This window comes from Vidua chalybeata, chromosome Z (genome assembly GCF_026979565.1).
Source record: "Vidua chalybeata isolate OUT-0048 chromosome Z, bVidCha1 merged haplotype, whole genome shotgun sequence".
Lineage (NCBI taxonomy): Eukaryota > Metazoa > Chordata > Aves > Passeriformes > Viduidae > Vidua > Vidua chalybeata.
Genome location: NC_071570.1, coordinates 38,625,161 through 38,647,429, shown reverse-complemented (window position 1 = coordinate 38,647,429; position 22,269 = coordinate 38,625,161). Strand labels below are relative to the sequence as shown.

The following is a 22,269-nucleotide window of genomic DNA, read 5'->3' as shown; positions in this document are numbered from 1 at the left end:
AACAGAGCCATCGAGGAGAAGTTTTTGGTATACTGGAGTGCCGCATATTGAGCTTCTCAGCCTTGCACTGTCATAGTTGCTTACCGAGGAGAAACTTCCAAATTGTTCCCATTTTGGATGCTTCTATTTTATAATTTTGTTCTCCTCTCTGAATTAAAGAGTCAAAATTTCTGACATGTAAGTTCTTGCCTTGAATTCTTTATTGCTAACCTTTGTCTCTTCTGTTTCATAGGAGATGATACTTTAAAGATATGGGATATTAGGCAATTTAAAAAACCTCTTAATTCAGCAGATGGACTGCCCAGCTTCTTTCCAATGTAAGTATTCTAATTTATTCCAACTAGCAGAAATAGCAGTATTTTTGCTGAATGGGAAAGGGTTCTGCTGGAGTTCTTATCCTCAGTTGTCACTAGGTCCACAGTTGTACAGAGAGGACTGCACAAGGAGAACTGTGCAGTGACAATTCTGGTCTATTTTAGGGATTCATGTTGCTTTAAAAGATCTTATTTTTGTGATATTTCAGTCTCATATGGCTTAAGTCTAATTAGATTAGTAACATTTCAAGAGGAGGCCCTTATGTGTGTAATGAGATATAGATGTAAACCTTATTCTTATTTAATCTATAATTAATTTAAAAAGAGCTGAATGAAAAAGTAGATATAACATGAAGGTACATAATATGAATTCAGGTTACAGTGTCAGAAGTACTGATTTTATTTTACTGCATAGTGCTAAGTATTGTTTGCAATATGTTTATTGGTCTGATCTACATTTCTATAGCTGTAATACAGCCAAATCCCCTAAGGACAGTTTGTAATTTTGAAGTAAGATCTTAAAAAAGCAAGTCATGGACAGCCCAGTCTTAACTGCAATTTGTAACACAGAGGAGAAATAAACAGGAAAACATTTTTGGCCAATGTGTAAACACACCACCTTACATCACTGAAGAATGTATCATCAGCAGAACCAGATTTCATGATTAGTACATTTTTTTACTTAATGATGACAGCCAGATTTTAAAGTACTTTTTTTCTTTTTTTTCTTGTATTGAAAAGCTTGCAAGACTTTTGAGTGGAGGAGAATTTTGCTGGGAGGAGAAATTTTTATTGAATCTGCCGGTTCTGCACATCTTGTGCACAACTGTAATAACAATTGTAACTGATAACTCTAATTGATAACTACAGCAATAGATGACAGCTAACAAAATAATTTTTCAAGCTTTGTCTGGAAAGGACTAACAGATAGAAAAGATTGTTTTAAGGAGTGCAATTTATATCTAACTTCTTGATATGTTAATTATTTATCTGCCCAGTGAAATGCTTTGTTTTCTTCAACAGGACAGATTGTTGTTTCAGTCCAGATGATAAGATCCTTGTCACAGGCACCTCTGTTAAGAAAGGTGGTGGCAGTGGGAAGCTGTTTTTCTTTGATCGTGAGACCTTCCAGAAGCTGTATGAGATAGAAGTTACAGATGCTGTATGTATTTTAGTTTAATCATCTCTTCAAAATATGAATGAAATCATGTTCATATGCTTCTTTTCCCTTATACAGGTCATTACCTACTAACACTATTCTGATTTTTCTACTCCATGATTAAGAGTTAGGGCTAGAGTAACCTGAATAACTGTTTCAATTAAATTAAAAAAAAAGTCCTAGGACAAGGTGTTTAAGCAGTAGAGCTTCCCTGCTCTGGTGTTAGCATTGCATTTCTCAAGGATTTCTGTGAACCCTTCTAGATCTGTGAAGTGAGACACAAATCCTCAAATACATAGATGTTTATGTTGCTTACTTCACTAGTTATCATGATGAAATGACTTAGTGCGCCAAAACTTCTTTTTGTCCATGAGACCAGATTAGTGGTTACTCTAGAATGTGTTTCTAGCTAGTCTAAATGCAGCAATTTTTTGCAAAAAGAAGGCATCATTAAGAAATCCATCAAAAAACACCATTCTCACCAGTTACTATAAAAACCTGAAGCTGTGAACTTGTAATAAAGAACGATCTATACATGGCTTGAACTGACCACCTATTCCCTTGTACAGAAGGGAAGATCTCATTACCATAGATGAAAAGGTTCTTTTACTCTTGTGATATACAAGTAAACTTATGGGTGATAACACACCATAGGAGTGGATGAAATTAGAACAGAAGTGCCACTGATAAGTATGGCAATGTATGCTTATGTCCCTTTAGTTGCTGGAGTATTTCAGGTTACCAATTTTGTCACTTTGTTTCAGGATACCATTTTCTCCTTCTGAACCTTTTTAAAGCAAGCACAACAGGCTTTCCTAGCATATCAGACCAAACCTCCTTTCTGCTGGATGTTGTTTATACATCACTGCCTTTGTATTTTCTTTTCTTTTTAAATCCTGCTTTCTCCATTAGTCCATTCCAAGGTAAAATCTGCTTACAGATGGATTTCTTATATTTTATAATTTTGGTGGCAGCTTTCTTGGAAATTGAAAATGCTGAATTCTTACCAAAGAGGAATACACATGTTTTTTCCTAGCAGAGAAGAACAGAAGAACACCTGTTTTCATCTTAAACATATAATCTAAATAGAAAGGGATTTTATATGACTTTGGAAGTTTTACTTACTACTAAATAATTTATCCAAATACAGCAGAAATTGGCTTTTATATTTTTCTCCTGTGGAACATACCAAACCACGAACCAAGCTAAACTTGTGTGAATCTCCAGGGGATTTTTATTTTCTGATACAAGCCTTATAACCAAGTATTTATAACCTTTTTCTGAGAGAAAACATGCATGCCTCAGCATCTCCTCTGAAACTTCATGACAGAGAAAAGGAAAACAACTACATAACAAAAAGTGCAAGAAGTAGATTTTTGTAGGAGCTCTCCTGTATGTGGGCACCGGAAACAAAATAGTTTCATAATTCCATTCACAATGAATTTGAGCTCCTTAGACCTGAGTGTTTGGGGGTGTTTATGATGGCATCTCCTTTTAGTAGTGGTCATGTCAGTAACAGTGTGCAGAAACTTCAATAAAACTCTAAGGCTGCAAGAGGGAGGAGCTTGTCAGTGGTATATCCTGTATCTCCAAAACCACTTAACTAGTGAGAAGTATTGCCAGTCTTTTTTTGCATTCAAAGAAATTTTTGTTTTCATTTGGTAACTTTGTCCTCTAAGTCTTGGAAATAAAGGGTCTGTTTACCTGCCAAGATAGATCGTGCTACAGGGGAGTCCACAAAAGATCCCTTTGCTCTCCATTTCTCTTAGAATCAAGAGCTAAATTTCTCTTCTTTGTTTAAAAATGCAAAGGAGACATGAAACAGAGACCCAACAGTAAGAAATGGTCAATAAAACAACTTAATTGGGGCCACTAATATAGTAAAATTTTAAGTATGTGTACAAGTCTAAGCAGGTTCATAATTTTATGCTATAAATTTGTATATGTGCTGATATTTATATGGTACTTTTTAAGACTGTAGTAAATCACTCTATAGAGTTTTAGTGCTGCTGGTTTTCTTCATTTGTAGTTATAAAATTTAAGACTGTCATATGTCTGCTTTGCATATATTGGAAATGAAAATAATGGAACTAATAGGTGAAGAATTTAGAAAAATACTGATCTTATGACATAATTTTCAGTGAGTCAGCACTGCCAATACCTGTACAAGAAGTCTGTCTAGCTTACAACTTTAACTCTGCACATCTAAGGAAAACACAGTTTAGCATATCATCTGAATCTAAAAGAAGAAAAATTCCTTTAAGCGGTCTTACAAAATAAAAGCAGTATATTTTTTCAAGGTCTTTCTACTGTTTGTATCCTTTGGCTTTTTCATTAGTGTTCTTTACTTGTTATTCTCAAATTACTATGTTTGATTAAATATAAGCGCATAAAGGCATGCTAAAAGCAAATGAATGTTCAAGAAGCTGGCTTTTATGTTTTGTAAGCAGTAAATGCTGTTTGTTGGAAAGATCATTGATCTGTAAACTGGGAGATTAATATCTTGTGTGTAGTTTATCAAAGCATTTTTTTCAGCAGTGCAGTAATTACTTTCTTTCTACCGGCTGCTTTCCTAGTTTCCTTTTTTTTCATTATATTCTCAAAAATAGCAGTTAGCATTTAGCATTAGGGTAATTAAAGATAAACACATAATGTTATCCAAGATTTCAGTTTGTATTCTGCAACTAAGTGTCATAATTCTTTACATTTTCCATGTTACCTAGGGCTGAAATATGTCATTATACTCCTTCTGTTTTGGGTTTTTTTAGACATTGCAGAGTTGAAGTTATGCTATGCTATATGTGTAATAAAAGCACAAATGCACCAGTGTCTGTCTCTACAAAGAGTCTGATCTGCTCTCATTTCTAATGAAATAATTTCAGTGATTTCAGTGAGATTTAGTCCATATTGCTAAACAAAAAAGGCATCTTTCGTAACTTTTTGAAGGCAATTGTATAGCAGTTTAGTGGTAGAATATATATAATCAGAATAACAGAAAATTTGTGGAGATTTTCTCAGTATAAGACAAAGTATAAACTATTCATGTGTCACTTTTTTAATTTCACAAGGATTTTTTAAGGGAAATGCCAGCGAGCCTAGGAAATTGAAAAGTAGTAAAGAGCAGTAAACATTATCTTAAACCTCCTTGGTAAATAGCCAGTGAAATTGGCCTGTGAGTGAACTTAGTGGGTAATGAGAAAATATTTAATGGGAATGTTTGACCAAAGCTGTGTCTGGCATTCCTTTCCATCATACCACACAAACCTTTTTTCACCTTTTCTTTCAAGTTTTCATGGGAAAATCCATTACTGTTTAAGAGCTGCTGGAGTGAAACCTTGTGGTTTTACTAATGGGCTAACAGTCTGATTAGTTTCTGCTGTTGTGGCTGGGTACAGAATATTAATTTGCTTTTTTCCTCTTGTATTAGTGCTTTGGTTTTTTTTTTTTTTTTTTTGTTTCTCAGCCACAATCTGTGCTTAAACAGCCGTGTTGTTGTGTCCACTCCTGCATGCCATCCCACCATGTAGGCACTGGGACTTTTGTAGAATTTAAGCTTCTTAGATGAATAGCAATGCTTTTTGAAGAAAACTAATGTCAAAAGACCTGGAGACCACCAGCTCTGTCTCTGGCCAGTAGTTGGAGGAGGTGTGAACAAGACAAAGACAAAATTATTGGTTCTTGTCTGACCATCCTTTCTGCTTCCAGTGACTGCTGGTTTCGAGATATCTTGATGCAGATAAAGGAATTTTGCAGGTAATACCACTTAGTGAATTTTTTTTCCCTTGAGTTTATCAAGGAGAGAAATCACCTGTGCTGCAGGTTATGGCAGGGTCCTTTACTTCCTGCAGGTTACATCAGGGCTGGAGCTCCTGACTCTGCCACTCTTAAGAAAGCTGATGCTCTGTGTGCAGTGCCCCAGCCTTGCTCTGGCTTGGTGTGTAAAGGTAAAATTGGAGATTTTGAGGGCTTTGTACTATGGCAAGGGTCATGTTTACTAAACTTTACAGAATTCCCTCTTTTTAATGAAACTTGAAAATATCCTGTTATGAATGTGCAGCCTTTTCATACTTCTTCTCTTTCTCTTCTATCTTGATAGTATTATTTATGAAAGGTTCTTCCGCTCTCTTATCAAATGTTCACAATAAAATAAGTTTATTGAACTTTCTCAATATGAGCATTAGAGGCTTATTTAATCTGAAATACCTATAATTGCACACATAACCTTTCATCACTCTGTTTACATGGATAAGGAAACTTAAACAGATGGCAGGAAACAATACTGCCAGAATATGGGAGTCCAGAGCTTATGTCCAGAAACTCAGAGGCTGTTTCCCTTTCTTATTGTCAGGTAGTGTGAGAGGCAGGAAGACCTATAGCTGCTGTGGAATGAGGTCTCATCTTTGGGATATGCAGTCTGGAAGGGAAGGGAGATTTCACTGCCAAGATGAAGGGCAGGAAGGGTTTATTCCTAATTCTTGCTTTGGTTATGCAACCACTTCATGGGAACCAGTTATAAATACCTAGTGTATAGAAAAATAAATGGGTACACAAGATTTCCCCCAATGTCAGTTTAGTTTAAAATAGCTGTGGATAGGCACTTGAATCACTCTCACATGTCTGTCATTCATTTGTCTACTTCCAACAGGTCTGCTACTAACCCGGTAGTTATCCTTATTACAGACAAGATTGATCTTGGCAGCAGTACTCATTTTCCCCATATGGAAGGGACAAGTATTACACTCCATTACTGCCAAGCAAGAATGGGCACTGAGAAAGGAGAAAAAAAAAGGAAGTTGTATAGTTACAGGGATTGCTGATTTTTAATGCAAATTGAAGTAATAATTTAATTTAAAAATGAGCCAAGATTATGAGTTTGTGTACATGACAAAATGAGATGTGCAAGTTTTTAAAATATCCCACAGAATTTTGTAAATAAGCAATAATCCAAAACTATAGATTTATGGTTGTATTGGGAAACCTATTTCTGTTATGAGGATTCTTCAATATTTTCTTAGTTTCTCAAATGTAAGCAAAAGTTAAATTATTAAATACTTTTGAAAATACCTCTAAGGGATGTTTCAGGAAGGTCTTCTGAGACAAGCTATAAATAAAGCTTCCTTTTAGATGAAAGAGCGAAAAGGAAAGAAGGAATAAGGAATATGAACCTTCCAGCATCCTTTTTGCTTGGTTGATATAGGATTGCAGTATTTCTTTCCTTGATCTTAAATAATACCATTTACTATTTATAAGGTGCAGTAATATAGTAAAGGGCTTTTCCACTGTGGCCCATTTCACTGAGATTTAAAGCTTTTCTTTATTTAAGAAAAATAAATTCTTTTAACTTCTGGAAGAGATAATCATGCAACTTCTGTTTTGGTTTTTGGTTTTTTTTTTTTTTTTTAAGCCATTTGTTTTATTTTTAAGGAAAATCCATATTTTCCACAACAAATAAGTTAATACAATATTTAAGGCCCAGTAAATTTATGTGTTTTTTAAAGTGAACAAAACCACCTGCTAGTATAAGAGGTGAATCACAGGAATGTGTTTTCTTTTATAGTGTGGTAACCTGTTAGTTTTTATTTTCTCCTTCCATATATATATAAACACAATGTGGTCCTTCCCTTTGTGTATCCTGGAGCAGCGTGTACTTTGTTTTAGGGGGGATGTCACTATGTCACTAGACGTTTGAGGTATGCAGAGTAAAAAACTGTGAGGGTTTTGTCCCTGTAACAGTGGGAGTGCACATGAAGGTTGTCTCCCTTAGTTTTATGATATATGGAGATGAAAGTGTGGCTGTAATTTTAACAGACCAGGTGTTTGAAAATTCCTGACAATTGCAGTTACAGGGGAAACAGGTTGCCACTTTGATTAAGTTACTTTTTTATTCATCAGAAGAGGAAAATAAGTGGCTCCATGCTCTTGTGAAAATATATTTTTTAGCTGTACCTTGGAAGTTGAGTGGTGCAGCATTGGTATCCATGTTTTCTGTATTGAAATCCATCTTTAAAATAATGGCCTCTGAAAAAATTTTTAGGGTATTTCTGGTTTCTACATATAAAATTGTAAGTTTTATCCATTTCTAGTCAATTTTCTATTGAATATTTCCACACATTTTCTAAGTCATGTTTCACAAGCGAAAAACATTAGTGTTCTTTCCTCCACTACTGTATTGTCAATAGTATTTTAAATCTGATGATAGCAGGTCACTACATTGTAGATACTCCCTAACTTCCCATCTTATTTATTGTAGTTGGCTCTTTTCCTTGGAAGAGCTCCAGGGGAATCATGAATGTGAAGATTTTTGCAATTGGGGTTTACAGTATATTTTTAAATATAATATTAGTACATTTCTATTATGTGAGCAGCCTTTTTATAAATCAGAGCACACATTGTATGAACATGTGTTAACTGTATTTTTGCTCAAAAGGAGAAAAAAGATGGAAGCATTTGTTATTCAGCTTGGCAGACATTTGAAAATGGCATACTTCTAAATCTGTTACTTAACTTTTTTATTATTATTTAAAACTCAGCAGTTTTATAAGAGTTACACAGTTTTATCCCCTCTTCTGGCACTTCGAGGAGGCTGACCAGCTGTTTCTAGGTGGAGCAGCATGGCAAGCCAGGTAGATGGCGGTTGTATCACCACTCTGCTCCAAGACACCAGTGGAAAGAGTTTACAGAGTGTGCAGTAGGAATTGGCATCATTATCAATGATCTTTGATTATTGTATAGAAATTACTGTATTTCTGCAGATAAAACTGCTATTATCTACAGATTAGAATTTCAAGTTTCTGATTTTTTTTTTAAATTTTTCCTTTAAATTCTAATTGCTTAGAGCTGGGAGAAATTATTTTTTAACATGAGTGAAAATGTGTTTAAACACTTGCTTAAAAGTCCTTAAGGGCCTGTTTCTGAACTTCATGGAGTATGTGTGAGAAGTGTTTTCTTAAAGCATTGAGATCTTTGAGACAGCTCTTCTCTACTGCTTCTAAGTTAGAATGCATATGGATCTTTCCTCATCATGAGATTTTTTGTATATTTTGATTCATTTTCCTCTCTTAAGTAGTGTATGCATTCTTGCAGGGATATATAAAATAAAACATGGCAGAGTTTTTTTTTTTGGTTCATGAAAAATGTGAGCCGCGTAAAACATGTCTGTAAAAGTTTGTACAAAGCCTAGATTTGTATCCACTGCACAGCAGTCTAAATATCTGAAGTTTCTAAATAGTTCCACACCTTTATTGTAAAATGGCAAAGCTTGAGAGCCCCTGCTTTAATCTTTTCTAATTACAATAGTTGTTTAAAAGTGGTAGTAACCAAACAGGAATGAGGAACAATCTTGTGGTAGTGGGAAGCTGTCTTCAGCAGATAACATCTAAAGATTTGATGTTTTATTCAAAGACATCAAAACTGTATTAAATAGAGGTGTAACTTCTTACATTTCCCTTCTCTTATGGGGAGACATATTGTTAAAGTCAGAAAGACTTAAGGTACAAGTCCTAGAACTATAAAGCTGAAAGGCCACACTGAGATTTCATCCCTCTATCCAGCCCAAGTTTGAAATTGCTTACCCCTCTCAAATACAAATATAATATAAGCTTAGGTAACAGATGATGTTAATTTGGAAGGTGATTTATTATAAGCTTCCTAAGTAGTGTTATTTATTAAGTTTTGAGCTCCTGTGCTGCAAGCGCAAAAGATACTGCAAGTGGTTTTTCATTGTAAGTATGTAGGACAGATTTATAGGAGAAGGGACAGAATAGATGTGCTAAATAAACTAGTTGCATGCATACTTGCACTGATGTTGACAGACAAGGCTTTTTTCAGAAAGACTGGAATTTGTAGTGATTACATTTAAGATAAATACTCAGTTCAGTCAGAAAAGCCCCACTTAGAAACTGCTGGGATCACCTGTCCTTACAGAATCAACGACCACAGTCAGAATGTTATTTTACATGTTTGCTGTCTTCCCTGCCGACATGTCCCTTGTCTGACTACCTGGACAGCCAAGTGCAGCGAATCCAAGCAGTGCTTTTCAAACAGAGCCATCACATACCGTCACAGCCACTGAAGCAAAGCTTTCATGTGGGAAAGAGAGAAGGTTTGTTTAAGTTTTTATTCTCCTGACCAAAAAGATTTTCTTAGGTCAGCAGCTCCTGCTTTCACTTTTTTATTGTATAACTTCAAGATTCTGAGGAATTATTTATTAGATTGTAGGTTAGGAAAGGGGTAAGCAATAAGGGCAGATACAGAGTTTTTTTCTGTTTAACCCCTATTCCATTTTTAAGCATCTCCAGAGCTACACCTGATCTTTGAAGTTAGGGTTTTCAAGATTTGTTGGGCAGTTTTAGAAGTTTATGTCTGGTGTATTCTTTCTGCACTAGGAGTATTCAGTATGGGTACCAGGATTCTTTATCTTGAGCTGTGTAGTTTCATCAAAGTAGCCCAACATGCTGTAATATAGATCCTCATTAGTTTTCTGTTTTTCTTTTGCAGCTATTTTGGCCGCTGTAGGCTGTAGGGATTCACCTGACCAAATACAGATGTCTACAGCTGATCCAGTCATCCTAGGCTCCTTTTCTAATCTGTAACAGAGAAAAATAAACATATTCAGACTGTGATTTTATCCCATCCTAAAATAGATCTCAAAAATAGGTTAGCTGAAGTCCACTGTAAAATGCTTATTTCTCTCTGTTAACTTTAAAGGGAGACGTTGGTAGGTATTTAAAGAATAGATCTCCAAAGATTAAAAGTGTAGGCATGTTAAGTTTGATGAAACAAGTCCCACCTAAACTCTTTACTTCTCTCTGTGGGTGTTTATTGTCTTCTATTAAAGCGCTGGAACATTTAATCTCTCATTTTCTGACCTTGCCAATAGCAAAGTAGGAGATAATGGGTTACTTTTGCATTCATTTCTGTTGATTTAAGAATTTTTGACTGCAGACAATTCACAGGAGAAAAGCCTGCCAGTCTGTGAAAGGCTTGTGCTAGTTGAGAGAGCAAAGCCTACGCTCTCTTACTTGCACCTGATTTCCTAACAACTGTCAAAACATCAGTGACTTCACCATGGAATTACTGAACTTTACATATAAAGTGTAACACTTTAAAAGAAACATCAAATGTTCATGAATTCTTGCTTCATAGGTTAGAGATGTGTGAAAACCTGGGATTAGCATGTTTCCTTTCCATTTTCAGTATTTATCTGAAATTAGCAGTATCTTTTTCTAGTGGCTATTTGGAAGATCATTTTTGATTTTCCCTGTTTACAGGTGGAATGTTGGCTGCACATTCAACCAGGGTAAATGAATATTAGCTGTATGTCAGAATCATTCAGTAGAGATTTCCAGTTTCTCAGCGTAGTTTCATGTAGGGATGGAAGTAGATAGATGCAGTCTGCAAAGCAGATTTGTTGTCAGTGTTTTCATTTAAATAGTTTGCACTAATAGCCATGGGAGGAGACAATAATTCAGTGAACTTTGCCTAAAAGTCTGATAGCTGCTCTTAACTGATTAGTCATATCTGGTGTTTTGGAGCAAATGTATAAGCCAGTTGAAAGTCAAGAACAACCAGAGAGGATTGAAAGTGTGTACCTGAAGTGAAAAGAAAGAAAAATGGAAAATGTTTATTCCAAGAGTGCATAACTGACAGGGAAATGTGTTTTTCTTTCCTCTTCTCTGCATGGCAGGAGAAGATTTAGTATTGAACTTCAAAAGCTGATACATTATCATGCATTATCTGAAAATACATTTTACATGAAATGTTCATTTTCAAAGATAACTGCATAGTACTTAACCTTAAAACTTAACTGTCTGTAGGGAGAAAGGGTAGTTTCCAAAGCAAACAGTGCCTGACTGAGAAGCGCTAAGTCTTCCTGAAGGAGGGAAAAGAAGTTAAACATCATTGTAAAATATGGCCCCTCTAATTTACTTTTCATTTTGCAGTAGCAAGGAGAGAATATAGTCCTGTTGACCTAAGTGCTCTGGAAGTGTATGGTGATTCCTATTTATGTCCAAAATATGAAAGTTCTTGCAGTTTCTTGGAAAATGGTGAAATCATTATCATGCCAGTCTTGTTGCAATTATGACCTCCATAGGTGTACACACATACATGTCTGTTTAATAAAATTTTGCTAACAGAAAAAGATTAACTGTTATCATGGGTCTTGTTTACATAAAAAGTCAGTGAGATTTTGTTGGATCTCAGCTGAAATGCACCAAATAAAAAACAATTCAATGCTTTTGTACAAGATCAATTCATGGACATATAAAATGTTAGTATAGGAACTCAAGAAGGCACTAATGGACAGAAACCTGAATCTTCCCTTAATTTTTTGCAGCAGAGTGAAAGAGGATAGAGGTGAATAATGCTTTCAAGAGACATTCTTTATATATGTGCATGTTATTTTGTTGTTATTTTGAGCAACCTCATTATGAGCAACCATTTTGGTAGATTCAAAAGATACTAGTAAGATTAAGTGACTGCTCAGGCTCTGAAATGCTGCAGAAAAATCTTTTAGGTCTAAGATGTTACATTTATGTGAAGACTGTATGTACTCTGTAATTCACAGGAACTAGGAATACTTGCTGCACTATGCAGTATTAATTAATGCATTTATGTTTTTTTCTTTATATATTTTATCACAGCGCATCCTTTCCGAAGCTTTTCACAATCCAGATAATCAGTGCCAATGTGTGATCTCTAACCATTCATAGTCCCTCTTACTAGAAATTATTAGCCTTTCTTTCCTTCATGACCTGTACTGACACCCCTCTGAGACTGCACTTCCCATCCTGGATCAGTTCTACCCACACTCTAAAACTGAGTGTTTTTATCTGAAGTGTGGTCCAGGGAACTGAATTTTGTCTTTCCTGCTGCAGTCTCAAACCATCTTTATAAGCAAAGATCCAGGAAAATTCTTCCAGTGCTTGACATCAGTTTGTAGTTTCATGACCGTACCAGCTTCATAGTTTCATCTTAGGGGGTAAATTTTCCACTCCTGTGCCACAAATCATTTAAATCTTTTCTTGCTGACCTTGTAAAATGCCCTCTCTGCATTGTTTACTCCTGTCAGGGTGTTGCCCAAGTGCTCTGGAAAGTTTCAGTTGAGATAATTAGCTTTTGCTTGCTGACAGATCTGCCTCAGTTATTCTTCACTGTGCGTGTTAAACACAGGGCTGTATTCCTAGGCCAGAATAAGTGTCCCATTCTGTGTTACAGAAAATGAGGCTTCAGTTTCTCATTTAGAGACACGGCTGTTAACTCTTGTCAAAGCACTAGTACTTGCTCAGTACCAGAAAAGCTGTATGTGTAGTTGCCTAGTGAGCTCACCTAGATGGATACCCTGACAGTAAAATTATTTGGTGTTGTTTACTGTTTACCTGCAGCAACAGCTCTGTTTACATGACTCAAAGGGAAATACAGAGGTGAGAACAGACTGATAGGGGTAAGACTATTTGGGAACCACCCCAGAACTGCCTTCAGACAATGACACCCACTGAATCTGTTCTAATCTCTTTCACAGTGAGAATCAAAAAGGTAAATTTGCAGTGTTTCTCTTTTGGGTAATATTTTTAATATTTTCCTTGTCTGTCTTTACAAGAGTGCTTTCACAATGTTTTCCCAGTATTTCCCAATGCAAGCTACTGTGTTTGTATATGCAATAGACATTGCCAAAGGCTTTTCAGATTGATTTAATTTGAAGAACTTAATGCTTTTGCCATAGCAAAAGTACAAAACAACTTTTAAATTGTTACTAGTAATTATCTTTTATAATTTTCTTGTAATCACAAAGCTGGCCATGTCGGTCTATGGAAAAATTATTTTCAGGATTTTTTATGACAGGCTTCCAGCACTTCATGCTCCAAAAGCATAGTGTCCAAAACATTCAGCTGTCACAGAAATCTTATTTTCAAATGTTGAAGATGCTTATGTGATGATATATTCTGCATTTTATTATTCTTCTTTGTTGTAAGACATTTTCCATTTGCTAAGCCATGACCTGACATTTTTCTGCTTTCAGAATCTACATAGGTTTTTCTTGGTTTAAATGAAAGATTTTTTTTTTTTTGTGGTTTGTGGTTGGGTTTTTAGGTTTTTTAATAGTAGGGCTGGTTGCACATTGAAACAGGCTGCTGAAAGAGGCTGTCAAATTTCCATCCTGGGAAGTATTAAAAAACAAATGGTGATATCCTGAGCTGTCTTTAGTATCTGACCATGCTTGGAGAAGGATGGTTGAATTAGTCATCTCCAGAGCTCTCTTCCAACCACAACCATTCTAGAGTTGTGAAAAATTTAGTATCAGTAGGTGTGTACCTACCTACATGCGCACGTAGGCAAAGGCAAGAAAACACTTTTTTATCTGCAATTAAGATACTTACTTGCCTGGAGAGCTGGGAGGTAGGACCTTCTTTGAGATGGAATTTGATGTTTAGCATTTCCAGTGATAAAGATGTCTACCTGAGTTATTCTAGGTGGAAGCAATTGAGAAGTTAGAGGCATCAAAGAATAAATGCTCTTTAAGTGTTAATTATTTTTGTGTGATAAAGATTCTCCTTACCCTTCCTTGCCAGTATTAAGACCTAGCCTACAATCATCCATTTGTTGTACAGTTAGTTAGAATTTTGACATCTTTAGGATTAAATGATTGGAAAAAATTTTTAGGATACAGTTCAAGGATTCAGTATTTTGGTATTTTTGAAGAATGATCAGTTTCTAAAATAATATAAAAACCACAGAAGTAGTTTTTATTATTTCTTATAAAGTATGTTTATATACCAGTGGATTGATAAAATTACTTGCATGTTCAGAACTTGACTTCGTTCAGTTTTTAACAGATTATATTCTGGGAATGTTTTATGGTTTTGAAAGATTTATAGGACTACATTTAAAGGCAGTTTCTTTTGCCTGCTCTGTAACATGTGCCATGGTGGTTTTAAGTGTGCTGTGCATGTTTGACAAGTTAGAAACTCAGCAAATCCCATCAGTGCTGAGCCACACTGTCTCATGCTTGTTTTTGTTGGCTGGTATCCACTACCATGCTATAAAATACATTTACTTGACAGAAGAAAGTGGAGAACCACATTAACTACAGAGTTTAAAAAGGCTGGCTAACCACATGCAATAAATATTAATAAAAGAAAAGGCCACCCACCTTTGACCTTCAGTATTTGTTACTAGTTCTAGTGTTTTAGAGTTACTTTAGCATTTTGAGCATTACATAACAATATGTAAGACTCTTACTTAAATCCAAAAATTTATTAGCATCTCTGTATTGTGTACTTCAGATTTACCTCTAAAAATGTTATTCTGTAGTTGTCTTGTAATAAAGAAACCAGGTTTATTTGTACCTGTAAGTAAATGGGAAAGTGTAATGTTGTATGTAGGAGGATGCTTTGCTGGAGAGCCTTGTAAAAAATGGCTGTTTGATTAATGAAACTTCATTTCACTCAGTTTTTTTTCCTAAAAGACAATACAAAGTAGAAAAAACAGCTTAGGAGAGTGTCATGCATCATGTTGTGGTAAAATGAAGTTCTGATTCATGATGGCTGAATGGGCTTCAGAATTTTTTTGATATTTCTAATGTTATGTGTCTCCTAGCATCAAAGAAATGGAGGCTGGACCAAAGCAGAAATAGTATGGAACATGCACTGGGAAGTTGGAGGGAGAAGAAAGGGAAGGCTAGAAAAGGGAGCATTGTTCCATGAAATACTAACAAGATAATGCATCTTGCTAGCTCTGGATACATTTGTTACATAAGTGGCACAAACCAACTTCAGCCTTGGACAACATCCATTTAAGGCATTACTGTCTGTCAAAAACAGATACTTTCTTTTGTGTTTTTGATGAGATGTGTTGTTCTTTGTGGCAGATTGTGTCCACTTCGGCTCTCCGGAGTCAGACGTTTGAGTCTTAGAATTTCTGTGCTGTCTTGCTGAATCAGACTGAGAACAGTACTCACATGGAAATTCACAGTCACATGTAGAACAATACTCTTAATGTCTGAAAATGAGTTTCAGTGCTGACCAGAAGGGTGACAGTACTGTGAGACGTACTGTGAGGCTTCAAATGCCAAGTTCTTAGTGTTGTGGGGAAGAAAGAAGCAAGAGTGAAAATCAGCATCTCTTCTGTTTCTGCAGTCAGCAAGGGAAAAGGTCAGCAGTGTATGACAAGAAGGGACAAAACAGATAAAGTGATGAATGAAGTGGAAGAATTAAGAATTAAAAATAAGAGTACAAAAGTCATGAGGGCCTGAATCGCTATATCTTATCTGAAGCACTTAATTGTTCTCCTTCAAATCCCTCTTTAACTTCCCATTTTCATTGTGCCCATGAAGATCCTGGCAGCAGATAGTCTGTAGAAACCACTGGTTATCATACTGTCATCAGTTTTTACTTCCGTCCCTGCCTACATGCTGGTGTTGTCACTCCTTTTACATTGTATTCTACTCTGGAGTTACCCATTCACATATTCACATGCTTATTCATATGCTTAAGCTTGGTCCTGCTAGAGTGTGGTGCTCTCTTTGACAATGTGAATATTAATTCTAAGATCCAGATGACTGACCAACTAACTGTCAATATCCTACTCTATTTTCAGAGTGTTGTGCGTTGTCTTTGGCATCCCAAGCTGAACCAGATAATGGTTGGTACTGGAAATGGTTTAGCCAAAGTGTACTATGATCCTGTCAAAAGCCAGAGGTACGTAATCATGATTCATTATGGTTTTTTTTTCTCAAATATAGCCTGATTCTGTGATTCAATGATTATACTAAGAAATGAGTAAAACTGGTTTGGTTTTGCAGAGTTCTACTTATTCAGCAGCAGTAGAAAGAGAAAAAATAACCCAAAATGTTTGCTTATGAAGAGTGGCACTTTTTCCACTGGGCTTTTCCTTTTGCAGTATGTTGGCTGTTCTACTTGAATTTACAAATGCTTTCATTTTTTAATTGCATGAAATACGCAGTAAGAACAACCTTTCTTCCTTCTGTTGGAAGTTGTTGAGGAAGTGTTACTGAATGGGTATTTATTGTATTTAGGTTTTTGTATTGTGTTCAGGTTTTGTAATGCATATTTTCTTCCTGAAGTAAAAATCTTGTTTAGAAGCCTCAAACTTCAGTGCTAATGAAGTAATGCTGGAAGACCCAATTTGACAATGTGCAAAGCAAACAAACACATCCCCACCTTTCTTTTAGTCTTCTTCACCACCCTCATTTATCACATGAGGATTTTGTCTGTACATCTAAGGGAAAGGTGGTACTGATTTATCAGACAGTGACTTGCCAACTTAGGATGAAGAGGGCCTAAGTAGTCTATTAAATACTTGTTTTGTCATTAATTTTCTTTGCCATCTAGATTGGCTGGAGAAGTGGGGCATTCTTCCTTCCTGTCAGCTGGGAGAAAATGTACAATTCATTGATACTGAGTGGAATAAATAAGGTGTTCTTCCTATGTATGTGGTATCTTTGTTTTGCTGGCATCCTAAACCAAACTGAGTTAATGTTTTCTGGATACTTACTGTCACCTAGGCACTTCTGTGTGAAGATAAACTCTGGTTTACAAGATTACCAGAAATAAATTTTATTTTTCTGATTTTGGCAGTTTAGAGAACAGGGGAATTGGTAATAATTTTTTGGGTCACAGAGCCCTAGTGCAGTTTTGGTATTTACCGTAAGGAGGTAAATACCACTGGTTTAAATCAGTCTTGGTGTGCAGCCAGGCTTATGCAGTCTTTCCTGCCTCAGTGTTACAGGCACCTCTGGTTAGATAATGGCCAACTCTGCTGCCTAGGAAGAATTATATCAGGAGTAAATGAGTGCCCAAGTTTGGAGAGCAGCACTTCTAATGTGCAAACTAAAGTACTGTGGACAAATGAAGTGTGAAATGAATCTTCCATCCTTATTTCTTATGTCATACAAACTGCTCTGTAACAGAAACACTGTAATCTCCCTACCCTCCTTCACATGAGCATGAACAGGCAAAGATACACACATTCATGAATATTTAGAGTGCTGTATAATTTTGTTGAGACTGTCTTGAATAAAAACTGGTTTCTGTTTGGTATAAACAGACTAACTGAACTGCTCTGTTTCCTCCTAGGGGAGCAAAATTATGTGTGGTCAAAACAAAACGAAAAGAGAGACAAGCAGAGACTCTCACGCAGGACTACATTATAACACGTAAGAAATTTAAACATATCTTTATAGTACAATCCTTAGCTCATCCTTAGGTTTGAAATTATTTGCAGATTGTTTAGCTTTATTTTTTCTCCTCTAAAAGCCAGTCTTCCATTAAGCATTGGTCACCGGTGTCATATATCGGTGCTTCATACAAATTTTTTATAGAAAGGTATATCTAATCTGTATGCTTTGTAAAGTTGTTAGTAGTGGTTGGTTTCTTGATTGTGGTGCTCCTGAAAGCCCCAAAAATTTTGGAGCTTTTTTACAGCTTCAGTTTTCTATAACTTAATTTTGGAATGTAGATGGGTTTAGGAAGAGTTTTGCCACTTTGCAGTACCAGTGACAAAATCAGATATGGGAGATAGGTCTTGAACAAATAACAAATGATTTTTCAAAATTTGTAACTTACCGAAGTTACACAGGGTTTTAAATAGCTTAACTATCCCTAGCCTCGGGCGGTTTTGAGAACTTATGTTTGTAGTAAGGATCAGTGACACATAAGAAATAGTTATCATTGCTACTATAAAATATTCAATGATCTGCCTTTTCCCAATGACAGATTTTACAATGGAATGAGGGAATTAACTGAGAGATCTTAACTGTCCCTATTAGCATAACATAATACATATAACAACATAACATACCTTTGGGCCCTGTGTAGTGTTTCCTCACTGAGAACAGTCATGTGGTTGTGGTGTCCTGCTTCTCTTCATCATCTTCCAGTTCCAGGGTGTTCAGTTCTGATTTCTAGTTGTCTTGGTTTTAAACATACTAAAGCCATTCCTCTATAAAACAAACAAGTTGTTTGGCAGCATAATAAACAAAAAGGTTGAGAATGAGGAAGTTTGGCCAGTCTTGGTAACTAGACCCATATCAAGGCACTTTGGTTCTGGGTTCCCATCTTGGGCACTTTGAAGCCACAGCTGTCTCTAACCTACATTACTGCTGCAGATGTCCAGCTCCAGTTTTTTGGGGTAAACTTAAGTAGCAACTGCCAAACATCAGGGGTATTTATCCTCATTGGGTGCTCTTGATCCATCCTTACAACATCCTTCACTGCAATGCGTGTGCACTGTCACTAGTGTTCATATTCTGAAGAACTTCTGTGATTTTTTAAAGCAAATTCTGCTTAAAATTCAGTGTAACTTCTGTATTCAATGGCGTGATAGTCATTGAAAGATACAGACCCACATTTTTGGGGTTTTATCACTGAATTCTAGCTGATTAGCTGTTTCTTCCACATAATTTTGAAACTAAACAAAGATGCTTCCATATACATCAATGCAGAAAAACGTTGTAAGGATTTGCTCAGCAAATTTTAAATTTTTTTTTGCATATTTTGGAAACTTTTCAGAAGTTAGATGTCTATCTTTTAAGTTTACAGATGGAACTGGGAAGATCTGAAGATCTCTGAAGTGCTTTTGCGAAGTGAACTGACCCCTTTTTTCCTCTCCTTTTTTCCCCCCTCTTTTTTCTTTTAGGTTTTTTTTTTTCCCTATCAGATTTCTTGTTGCTCTTTAATATCAGAATTGCCTGAAATGGCTACTTAAAATGCAGGAATGTTGTTTTAAGGGATTAAGTGTCACTTTTAAAACACAGGAATACACAGCATGGTTTTCCCTTAGACAACCTTGACTCCACAAATGGCAAAGGCTTGCATCTGTGCATTAGTCACCTCAGATGCTCTGTGGAAACTGATCAAGCTTAATGCCTGCCAGAAAATTGTCCCTGGCATTTCATGCTTAATGAAGTCTGCAAAAATAAAACTTAAACATTTGTTTCCAAAGATCTGCTGTGTGTCACTAGGCTGCGACTTCATTCAGTCTAATAAATTGAACAGGCTTACAGAAATAAGCTGAAAACTCAAGGTGATAAGTGCCTGAATGTTCCCTGATGATTTTTTTTTAATTCAGTGTAGAGATGATCCTAAATTTAAGATTTGTTTGGTTATTTTTTGTCTTTATTGGATCATTTGACTGCTGCACAATTTCCCAGGTTTTGGGAAACAGCAGCAATGAGCACACCTTTATGTGAGATATAAGCCTCTCTGCAAGAAAGCCATGTCCATTAGCATGGTGTTTCTGCTGAGTGGATCAAAGCCATTACTGTGACTGAAGATAGCACTTTTATGAGGACATACAAATTCTAAATCCTGACAATTTAGCCAGACTTTGACAGTTATGATATTTTTCCAATGGTGATTAATCTTATTATTTAAGAAAGAACATGATTGTGACTTCATGTGCCTAAAAACACATCTGGAATCATTGAGAGGTTTTTGCTCCAATCTTTGTCATATCCAAAAATTTATCAAGTGCCTTGTCATGCTCTTAGAATATGAGAAAGCTGAAGAAACGTGGGAAGTTCAGAAAAGAGTAACTGATTGGTCACAATGCTAATGTTGACAGAGGTATGAATGAAGTCTGCATAAACTGTGCAAACAGTATTTCAGATGAGAGCCTCCTGCCTGAAGGAACCCTCATATCTGACTGTTTTCATCTGCAAAAAATTCAGCAGAAAGAAATGCCTGAAAGTACAACTCAGTAAACCACTGTTTGGATATGTGGCTGCTCCTGACACCTTGTCCATTGCAAGAAAGAATCCAACTCTTTGTATTTAAAATGCTAAAAAGAAAACGGAATTTCTAACATTTCATTTTTTCCAAACTGTGACCCTTCAGCCCATGCACTTCCAATGTTCCGCGAACCACGACAACGAAGCACGAGGAAACAGCTGGAGAAGGATAGGTTGGACCCCATGAAGTCTCACAAACCTGAACCTCCAGTAGCAGGAGCAGGTAATCTAGGCATAAACATTTTGAACTGTTGTTCATCATGCTTTGGTTCTACACTCATTTGGATTTGTGTTTTTTTGGGGGTGACTCTACTCCATAGATGTATGGGCAGTGTCTCATTGATGTCTCATTGGAGTGCTTGCCTGCAAAAAATTAGTAATTACAATGGCTTACTTTGAGTTATATTATCAGTAAACACCCACCTGAATGCAGCCCTAAGTTAAACCCTTCCTATAGCATTTTAAATAATCTTTTTGTATCAGGTCACCGGTGCAGGCTCTGCATATTTCTTAAATATTTTTGTCTTCGTGCCATAGGTCGTGGTGGTCGTGTTGGGACTCATGGGGTCACCCTGTCATCATATATAGTCAAGAACATTGCCCTGGACAAGACAGATGACAGCAATCCTCGAGAGGCCATTTTACGACATGCAAAGGAAGCGGAGGAAAATCCATACTGGGTGGCTCCAGCATACGCTAAGTAAGGAAACAATTAAGAATACAAGGAATACTTCTAGAGGCCAGTAAGAGTTTAGTTAAAATAGATGTTTTTTATGCTATACTTTGCCTTTTTTGGATCGGTGCCACAAATACGTAAAGAATATACTCTTTTATAAAGATAGGAGTTTCCAGGAGGCTAAATTGTTGAAGTTTCATATTTCGACTTCTAAAATGTAGCTGCCAGTGTTCGAAGTTATTTTAATGCCTTCAAAGTTGATTTGAGTTTAGAATCTTCTCTAAATCAGTGTCTTAAACTGCAATATACCTTTTAATAGGGTACTGTCCCATTGATATATTGGGATATATCCCATTGTACCCTCTAGAACACTCTCTAGTTCTGACTGATTCTTAGATTAAGCCTTCAAAATATTTATGTGGTGTTACGACAGGATGATTTCTCAACTGTCATAAATTTTTATCTGAATTTTTTTTACATGAGCACTCAAGTAACTGCCTGAATTAACTTGGTTTTAAATGTACAGCAATATTAAAAATTGCAGCTGGTAAAAATTAAAAGCTGATAGAATCTCCTACCAAAAATTCAACATAAAGAAATAAGTTTTCAGGTGTTACATAACTTAAAGAGCCTTTTCAAGGTTTTTGTGGTAAAACCTTGGTAACCCTACAGAATCACAGCTTTCAGATGATGACATTTGTTTTCTGACTTGACCCACATGTTCACAAAGATAACTAAATAGCAGTTCTAAAGCAGCTTGAGAATGTCAGTGACCCAGCCTGGCTTTGAGCAGGTAACTAATAAGTATGACACACTGATAATTGATATATATGGCATTTGGTGTTATACATCAAACCAATGCATTATAGAGTATCACTCTCAGTACCACAGATGGGATATTTGAAAGCCTAATTCTGTAGCAATTGTTGTAATGAATATGTTAAATATTGATTTTTAATTATTTGATTGTGAGAGAGAAAATATATTCGGTATGTGTAGGCATCCGGTTTTATTTGACGATTCCATCCTCAAAAGTAAATACAACCACACATTCCATCAGGTAGATAGATACGTCAGCATATTTTTGGCTTACTAACTTCATTGATTGTATATTAAGTTTCATCCCCAACACCTGCAATGTAGTAGACATGAAAGTTTTAAAACAAAGCTGTGTTAGAGGAGGCTTACTGTGTCAGGTGGCCAGATCTCATTACAGTTCCTTGTTAAAGATGTGGCTGCAGAGGAAGAGGAGAGCTGGCTGAGAAGCGGGCAGGATGCAGACTGCTATTAACTTACACACCAGACGGTGATGTGAATGTGGGGGAATTGGACTGCAGCCAGCAGCACACTGCCTTGATGGCTTTGTCAGCTG

General features: G+C 36.2%; 1 protein-coding gene across 1 annotated transcript in view; it reads left to right on the top strand.

Moving 5' to 3' along the window:
- WDR70 (WD repeat domain 70) overlaps positions 1 to 22,269 on the top strand; it is a 129,834-nt gene that overhangs the window by 99,284 nt on the left and 8,281 nt on the right. The window contains exons 12-17 of the mRNA XM_053931981.1: positions 233 to 317; positions 1,338 to 1,476; positions 16,069 to 16,169; positions 17,568 to 17,647; positions 20,328 to 20,444; positions 20,759 to 20,921. Of these exons, the coding sequence (XP_053787956.1) occupies positions 233 to 317; positions 1,338 to 1,476; positions 16,069 to 16,169; positions 17,568 to 17,647; positions 20,328 to 20,444; positions 20,759 to 20,921 (685 nt within the window). The remainder of the gene's footprint in view (positions 1 to 232; positions 318 to 1,337; positions 1,477 to 16,068; positions 16,170 to 17,567; positions 17,648 to 20,327; positions 20,445 to 20,758; positions 20,922 to 22,269) is intronic.